The 9,629-nt window shown below is 40.6% G+C and overlaps 1 protein-coding gene across 1 annotated transcript in view; it reads right to left on the bottom strand.

The window, feature by feature from the left end:
- Positions 1–3,080: 3,080 nt before the first annotated feature.
- The window catches only part of PCP4 (Purkinje cell protein 4), a 54,306-nt gene continuing 47,757 nt past the window's right edge, over positions 3,081–9,629 (bottom strand). The window contains exon 3 of the mRNA XM_035315827.1: positions 3,081–5,584. Within this exon, the coding sequence (XP_035171718.1) occupies positions 5,457–5,584 (128 nt within the window). The 3' untranslated portion in view covers positions 3,081–5,456. The remainder of the gene's footprint in view (positions 5,585–9,629) is intronic.

The following is a 9,629-nucleotide window of genomic DNA, read 5'->3' as shown; positions in this document are numbered from 1 at the left end:
CATCCTTTCACCTCCTGTTCCTTAACCAGTTATTTCGCTGCAAGGGGACCTTACCATTTATTCCAAGACTCCTTAATTTCTTTGAGAGACCTTTTCCAAACTTTTTGAAAATCCAGGTGCACCTGGGTTGCCATCAGCCACCTCTCTGTTTACTCCAGCAACCACCAAAAGATTTGTGAATTACAACTGCTCTCAAGCCAGTGTTGCTCTGTTATGGTTGTATGATGGCTTACCATAGCTTCTATAGAACCACCCAATAAAGACAGTCTTTATAAATCCACAAATCCTCCTAGAACTCTTTCTAAAATCAGCTGTTAATTTGCCACTACTTATTCCCTAGAGTTGAGGTCAGTGTGAAGGGTTAAACAAGACAGCTGCTGAGTTCCTGTAGATGTGGGTGAATCCCACCCAGTCCCAGCAATCTGTTATTATTCATTTTGTCAGTTTACTCCAAACTCTCCCCTACTGAATTTTCAGTTTGACAATGAATTCCTCAGGTTGATGCATTATAAAAAAGACCCCTGATGTGGGAACCTCTGCTGTGAGCGTTAATGCAAGATTAATTTCTACTTTCTGCAAGACCTCAGCTTGCCTGCATCCCCACAGTCCTTGAGTAGGCTACCAGTTTGAGGAGGGCTTGAAGAAAGTTTCATTTATAACTCTACGTTCAGCAAGCTGCAGGCTTGCCTTTCTGCATTTAGGTTGTTAGAAGTCACATTTTTTTTTTTTCTTTCTTTTTTTATTTTCCCTCTCATTTGGGCATTCTTGTTCTTTCTGATAGTGATTCTTTTCTTCTAATAGTCTCCTTTGCAGTTTAGCTCTACAGGCTATTTTCATGGTCCAGACAACAATGTCAACAAAGGATTTCTAATGCTCAGGCAATTGTTCTGATCATTCAACCATAGGTTATTCTCTTTTGGGACAATCTAATAGGTAATTTGGAGCAGAAGCAGATGTATCTGGGGAGGATGTAGGTGTACGTGGTGGGAGTGATAACCCTGTTTTGTGTAACACATACTGCTCTGAATAATCTTTCATGTTACCTACAGGAACTCATGGGATTTCAGCGCAGATATCCACCTAATTTAAATCTTGCTTTTCATGACTTGGTTACTGTCAGCTATGTAGTGCCAGTTAAATAGAGAGCTTGGTGAGTGTTTGGTTGTTAAAGACCCAAGTTAATGTCTGGAATGTGTAAATGTCCTCTTTTTCCCATCTTAGTGGAGCTCCTGGTTGAATCAAACTCCTTTCCTCACCTCAGTAACACCAGAGAGGTCTCTGAAAATTATGATTTGCTGACAAGAAAGGAAATTAAAAACCGCCACCTTATATATGCACAAAGGATGAAAAAAAGCAAGACTTGGGAGCAAGAAAGCTCTCCTCTTTTGGAAAGATGAGCTGAATCTCTGATGCAAACATTTTACAAAAAGGGAATTTTTGGAACAGCTTTGTTGGAACAATTTTGTTGGAACAGCTTGTTCTGGATGCCATCTCCAAGCAATTGGAAGAGAAGAAGGTTATGAGGAGTAGTCAGCATGGATTCACCAAGGGGAAGTTGTGCTCAACCAACCTCGTTGCCTTCTATGATGCCATCACCAGCTGGGTAAATGGGGGGAGAGCAGTTGAGATCATCTACCTTGACTTTAGCAAGGCTTTCGATACTGTCTCCCATGACATCCTGCTAGCAAAGCTAAGAAAGTGTGGGATAGAGGAGTGGACAGTAAGGTGGGTTGAGAACTGGCTGACTGGCCGAGCTCAGAGGGTGGTGATGGGCGGCACAGAGTCTGGCTAGAGACCTGTGACTAGTGGTGTTCCCCAGGGGTTGGTGCTGGGTCCGGTCTTGTTCAACATCTTCATCGACGATCTTGATGAGGGAATAGTGTCTGCCCTCAGCAAGTACGCTGATGACACAAAGCTGGGAGGAGTGGCTGACACGCCAGAAGGCTGTGCTGCCATTCAGCCAGACCTGGACCGGCTGGAGAGATGGGCAGGAAGAAACCAAATGAGGTTTAACAAGAGCAAATGCAGAGTCCTGCACCTGGGAAAGAACAACTGGATGTATCAATACAGGCTGGGGGACGACCTGCTGGAGAGGAGCTCTGAGGAGAAGGACCTGGGTGTCCTGGTGGACGACAGGTTGACCATGAGCCAGCAGTGTGCCTTTGTGGCCAAGAGGGCTAATGGGATCCTGGCATGCATTAAAAAGAGTGTGGCCAGCAGGTCAAGGGAGGTGATCCTCCCCCTCTACTCTGCCCTGGTCAGGCCTCACCTGGAGTACTGTGTCCAGTTCTGGGCTTGCCGGTACAAAAAAGACAGGGATCTCCTGGAAGGAGTCCAGCGGAGGGCCACAAAGATCATACAGGGCCTGGAGTACCTTCCCTACCTTTCTTCAGAAAGGCTGAGAGACTGTTCAGGCTGAGGTCTGTTCAGCCTGGAGAAGAGAAGACTGAGAGGGGATCTCATCAACGTCTATAAATACCTGAGGCTTGGGAGACAAAAGGATGTAGCCAACCTCTTCTCAGTGGTTTGTGGGGATAGAACAAGGGGAAATGGCTGCAAGATAGAGCACAGGAAGTTCCGCAGTGACATGCGAAAGAACTTTGTCACGGTGAGGCTGATGGAGCACTGGAACAGGCTGCCCAGAGAGGTTGTGGAGTCTCCTTCTCTGGAGATATTCAAGGCCCGTCTGGACGCCTACCTGGGCAGCCTGCTCTGAGGAACCTGCTTTGGCAGGGGGGTTGGACCCAATGATCTTTCGAGGTCCCTTCCAACCCCTACAATTCTGTGATTCTGTGATTCTGTGAATTGTCTGGCAAGGGCAGCCACAATTAATATGAATATCATGCCAGTTCACTATTTCCTCATTATGTTTCACTGTGTATTAAGACTGTATTTGTAAGATGTGCTCTGAACTTCACATTAAAGAATAGCCCTGCTTCTGAAAGAGCCATAATTCATTTACTAACAGCCCTTGTTGCTGTGCTTCAATAATGTAATCATTTTTGTTGTGTCCTAGCCATATGATTATTCCTGTTGTGTAGGAAATTTAAGTCCAAGGAATGTCAGATCAAATATAAAAGCCTAGTGCTTACCCATACTTTTTATTCAATTAAGTAGCCGTTACAGAGCTCATGCTATTTCACATGACATAATGCAGAACGCAAATGTAGATCTTTATTACAGACATATGTTCATTTAAACAAAATGGCATCAGCACAATCCAAACCCATTACAATTTTTAAATTATTATGCTAAGGTGATTATTAGATGGTGAGCAGTCTCTGTGAAAGATAAGTGGGGAATCTGTAGCCTCCAGAAACTACACTTTGAGCACAGCTGCAGTGTTGTTAGAGATTTATTTGCAAAATTCACAAATGCAGAGCAACACTGATGCTAAAATATGCTCCTGGAGTGGCAGCACTCGGTTGCAGCTTGGAGAATGCTGACTTCACAAGTGTTGTGCAGTGAGTCAAGCATATGGCCAGGGTCTGACAGAGGTGCTTAAGGCGGGGTCTGGGCAGCACTTAGGGTCTTATCCCTGAACAAAGATTTTAAATGTCCTGTCCATTCCTGCCCCATTTTGCTGTGCTTATTAAACACTTCACATGCTGTCTCTGCGTATTCCTTCTGCATTGCTCACAGGCTTCCTCTGCCCAGTATTTCTGAGGGTACCCCCTACCCAGCATGGTAACAGAGCTCCTAACACTGACCATCACATCTTGGCTTCTCACTAAATTGTTGCCCAGCAAGATAAGTGCTTTAACCTGTGTAAATCTGAGGCCCTTCCCTCTGCAATCCTGCAGTCTGGCTTTCACTCAGTTCTGCACCTTGTCGGTATTGCTGCTATGGGGGGTTCTCATAGGAAGTGATTGCCACCAGCATGAGATATTTCCTTTCTCTCTATGCCCACCCCATAGTGGTAGCTTCCAATTTATATGAGAGGCCTGACGATCTGTCCTGGTGATCAGAATATACCTGCAGGAGGTGGCAGAGGAGGAAATGAATGCCTCTAGACAGCTGGGAATTATACCTAAACCTCTCACACCTGAAGCAATCTCAACACCAGGCTGTTCAGTTAAGGGTAGGCAGGCTGCCACTGCTCAGCCAGTGTGCCTGCTTCCACCAGCCTAGAGGTGAGGCTCATGCTGCTTTCTTGAAGAATTGCTATAAACACCAATCCTTCAGAAAACATGTCTGTCTCTGATTTCCCCAGGGATGAAAATGCCTATTGGAACCCCTAAACCTGCTGATGAAGCTGAGGATGGTATTTTTGACATGTATCTGTGCAGCGCATGCCCAAGTTGCTCCATCTAAATAGCTCTCTTTTCTGAGTACAAGCTACTTTGAAAATCTTTTCTGAACCTTCCCTGTGCACTATATAGGCAGCTAATTCCTGATCACATCTGAAGCCAGGCAAGATCCTTACATAGGTTTAGTCTCGAGTTGGTCTGTTGCTCTTTTGCAGCAGGGAGAAAATTGAAATTGTTGTGGCTGTTTTCTATTAATCAGAAACTGGGCTAACACAGTGATAGAATAAGGGGCTAATACAAAATCACTTTAAATTACAAATGGCATAGATAGAGACAGGAGTCTTATGATTTACTCATCAAATACTGAAAATAATATGAAAAGACAGAGATGGCATAGAAATAGTTACTGAATATGTAGAATGTAAACAGCTGCATCAAAAACAGTTTAGAGGATCAGTTTGCATTTTTACAAATAATGTGTAAAAAAAAAAAAAAAAAAAAAAAAAGTCTTCCAAAGCTTTCTGGAATTGGATTTTGCTTTTTGTATTTTGCTTATTTTTTTTCTCCATAAGTCAACACGCATCCAAGCTGGGCAATTTGAACATCATCATCCAAAGAGGGAGGAAAATGACAATTTCCTCACTTAAGCCACTTTATTGACATAATTGCAAGACAAAAATAAAAGCTTATGGCTTCCTACACCTCTTTTCTTCGTGCCAGCTTCTGTCTGCAACTTTTTACTTTAAGCTCATTACAGGAAAGTAATTTTAGTGTCACATTTGGCTGGCAGCAGGAATTCTCCAAATGAGGTAAGCACGGCTGAGGCACGTGCTCTCATCCCTCAGCAAAAGCCTTGTAACATACGGTGCTGTTATGTCTCCAAGCTTTAAGTGAAGAGGAAAATAGGCATCTGGGCCGGGTTCATCTGTAACGCCGTGCTTGCTGGATTAATGTGAAAAGACAGATGAAGGCAGACACTTTAATTACTTCACCCTAACTTTTTATTACAACATCAAGTAAAATGGTGAGTTACAGAGTACAATGGGCGTGAAACACCTGGGATGAAGTCACACACAAGCTCATGGTTTGTTATCTGCCAATGGGGTTTTAAATATTGATCATTTCTGTACATGCATCTTTGTGTTATTTCTGATTTTCTTGATAAATCATTTCAGGATTACTTTGATTTAAGCTGTGAGGTAGCTACTAGGACTGGGACCCCGCTTTTTTCTTCTGGAATTTCCTGAACTGGGACTGTATCGCCACGGCCGCCCGCTCTGTCTCTGGTGCATCCATGTCTATGTCAAATTCTTCTTGAACCTTCTTCTGTCCATCTGCCCAAGGAAAGAAAAACAAAACATCAATATATTTTTCAAACAGAGATAATCACTGGATAGCACATGTGGAAAACCCTGTCCCTCTCCCCTTCACAAACATAGACATGACGATGGGGAGTATACTCAGAAATGTCCTGGGACCAGTTTTGGCAAACATAGCTGATCAAATCCTCCTCTCTCCCCCAAATAGCAGCATCCCTGACTGCCTGTTTATAGTTAGGCACTGAGGAATGACATCCAAGCAGTGCTCTGCTCAGCAGTTACCGAGCATCACCCTGACATCTGAGGAAGTCCTTCTCTGCCCGGCTAATTAACAGTGGGGGGCTGAGGGACCCTTCTGTGTCTCTAGCAGGCAGAAGTTACTTGCTTCCCCATCTTTACTTCAGAACAAAAGCACATTAAAACATTTTGCAGCACGGATAAAGACCCTATTCCTATTCCATCTCCTGTGTTAGAGGAAGAGAGATTACTTCCTAAGGCTAATTTCCATCCTTTTCATTTGTTTCCTGCCTCATCCCTTTCAGCACGTAACGTTCTTCCCCTCTAAATCATTTATGTTCAATCTCTCTTTCTGCCAATGTGCTGCTCCCCTTCACTTCTCTCCAGGCTCTGTTATTGCCTTTCAGCCTTGATCCTTGGCTCCTTGCCTTCTGTTATTCCCAGTCCTCAGCTTTTTGTTCAATTGCATTCAATCTCCAAATGGACAGCCCAGCTGACTTTGCTGAATTTTGTTTCATCCACCTGTGTGTTAAAAGTGCAGCTGTGGGAAAACTCCTGCCCTTATTGCAGAGATAACCCTAATCTACCTGGACTAGCAAGGCAAGAACACATATTCACTCCATCAACCTCATCAAACCACCAAGTTTATCTCTTCTCTATGAAGTTGTTTGTTGAATTCATTTATATAACTGTTGTATGCCAGACCTGCAGTGAATGTCATGCTAAGAGTCTGCAGACAGCTCCACTTAAAACAGGTGTGGGAATTCACTTATTTTAAACCATTTTTCTTTTTTATTCTTGACATTAATACCTCAGGGATGCCCACCCCCAAGCACTGTTAACGTAAATCAAGAGAAACGCTTTCAAATGTGTAATTAAAATGAAAAGAAACTTATTCCCTACTCTTTTTCTCCTTCTCACTAGAAAACAGGTAACATTTTCTACTAGTAACATTGCATGATTTTAGCATAAGTCTTGCAGTGGTCCTTGCTCTTCCTTATTATTATTCAGAACTCTTTTTTTGTGTTTTTTCCATGACCAGAATCCACTGTAAACTTGTCAAATATTTTAAAGGAAAGGTTTTGGAATATTCTGTACTGATTTTATTTTAACTACCATAACCAAATAAATGCAGCTACATTAATGTAAAAGATATGTTTGCTCAGTATTTTGTTTTATGTAAAAGAACATTTAAGAAGAAAGGTGAAAACAGAACAAGAAAGAGAAAGTCTAGAGAGGAAAAATAGCTTGAGAGCTTATCGTAACTTTGATTACATGGTATAAAGCAAAGTGTGGTTATCAAAACTAAGAGTTTATAGAAGAAAATGAATCATACTAATATTATGACAAACTTCCATAGGAATTAAATCCAGGAATCTCTACGGTTTGTGTAAGTGTTCACACAACACAACCACCTTAAGTACAGAAATAAAATTATCACCTTATTCAGAAATGAATTCCTTGTGCTCGCAAGCTGTTGACACAGCCAAGGAGGAAAATGAACTCTCCTATTAAAGGCATGATATAAGCTGAAACTTAGAGTGCCTTCTTAAAGAAACAGAAATGTGTGTACCAATGCCTAAACTGATATTGATAACACAGCAACGTGCTCTCTGAAAATGTTCCTACTGCCAGATACCATCTCCTCCACACTGCTGTGTATGCAACTACAGAAACCAAGATTATTTTTTAAATTGAATTCTAAAAGGAATCAGTATCTTCACAATGACATCGCAACATTTTGTTGGTATTTTGAGGGGTTGGTTTTGATTTGGTACTTGTGGGTTGAAGGGAACTAAGACAAGTAATCACAACATTTTATATGGAAACAAATCCCAAAAAGGTACTTAAAAATCCTCCTGTGAAAAACTAAGAATCCGCAGTCGGAAGGTGCATATATAGACTTTTCATTTGACATTTTTGAGTAAAAAAAGATCAATAGCATGATCAGCTCTAACAGTAGCCTCACTGTGATATCAGTAATAAGAAAATAAAAACTGTTTTATTTGTCCATATGTCAAAATCCCTCTGCCATTAATAGGGGCCTACTAACTTAATGTTATTCTAAAGAGTATCACTTACAGAGAAATATTCTTGATATATTTTATCCAAAAAATATACTAGCAATGAAATAATCATTTAATCAGCTTTGAAATTGATGAGACTCTCATCTCGTTGCTTCATGATTTTTACTTCTGTTGTAACATTTTGATCTTTAGGTTAATCCCTAGCTCACTAGACACAGTAGTCAGTCTCAACAGTGGAAAACAAAAGTAGAGTTTATGCATCAATTTAAGTTTTTCAGTATATAAATTCCTGTCATTTAGAAACGTCAATAGGGAAAGCTGTCTACATGGATCAGTAGACACAACTGGTTTTGTATCACTTGATGAAATCTGGCTTGTACAACTCACGTCCTATAACAGCCTCGTCTTGGCAGTATGCTGCAGTAGTGACTCAGCAATCTTACCTTAAGATCTTATAGACTCAAAAAAATGGCATTTATTATTGTTATTCTCTAGAACATAATCTTCTAATTTCTCTATAATTTACTTTTTAATCAGATAATATTTGCCTGATCAGAATCATTACTACTGCATTAAAATTAACTGTGCTACAATAGTTCACCATACCTGAAGATCTATTTTACTTCCTTTTATTTTGGGGCCCATTCTTGTTGAAGTCAACCCAAAATCCTTCCAAATTCTTTCTGTATCTCTGTTCTTCCAATTAATAAATAGGAATGTTAGGACCCTTTGTTTTGAACCATGATTTAGACTTACAGATTAAAAAATCAACACTGGCTGAGTCATATGGCTAATTAAGATTTTCATTGCTTGCTTACAGATGGTATGGAAAAAATATAAATATAAATATAAATATAAAATGATCACACATATGCATAATGTACATTATAATACAACATGTATATCATCTAGACATAATGAATAGGACATATCCTGTTTTCTTTCTCCCTATGTCCATCCTTATCATTCTATAGGCATATATGCATATATCCACATTTGAATATATAGAGAATAAAAGTGAATTTATAGAGAAATACATAGACATATTTGTTTAAAGAGTTTAAAGTCCCGTGTTAAAATGAAAATAGCTAGATGGGGTATTCCATAAATGGTGGGAGGGGATTGTCTTGCAGTTCTCCCCAAAACAGTTTCTATTGATGACTGTCAAAACACAGACACTTCAACAGATGGATTGTCAATCTGGAGAGAGAATGAAGTGGTGTACCTTATTTGGCTTTGTCTATGCTACGGGAAAAAGCTTTTAGCTTGAGTTGCTTTTCTAAAAGTAGCCTAATGATTTAAAATATATCACACCCCACTAACTCCACTGCTTCTGCTTTACTGGATGGTAAGAGATAAAAGCGGGAGTTAAGAATTGACGCACTTAATTACAACGAAAACCCTGCCTGCACATGGGACTTGAACAGATTAGAGATGAACTCACTTCACCAGTAAAAGTGACAAAGCATTTTGTACCCTTTCTACTATACATGCACCTATGTCACACTAGCTTTACCCATCAGTAGTGCTTGTAAATTTCAAACATGCAGGCTACTAAGTTTGAACATTCACATCACAGAATTTATGCAGAGAATTGAATGCAAGCCCATACAAATGTCCCTCTTTCATGCACCATCTCCCACTCCTGGCTTTTCTTTCATAAGGGATCATTAGCTTAGAAGTGATCTGCAAACCCGGACAATTTTCACTCTCAGCAGGCCAGAGCATAGGCAAGCTCTTGCAATGGGTTTACAGTTGGGCTCGACTTTTTTTTTTTTTTTTTTTTTTTTTTTTTT

Source organism: Oxyura jamaicensis, chromosome 1, assembly GCF_011077185.1.
Source record: "Oxyura jamaicensis isolate SHBP4307 breed ruddy duck chromosome 1, BPBGC_Ojam_1.0, whole genome shotgun sequence".
NCBI lineage: Eukaryota > Metazoa > Chordata > Aves > Anseriformes > Anatidae > Oxyura > Oxyura jamaicensis.
This window is presented reverse-complemented; position numbering and strand designations above follow the sequence as displayed.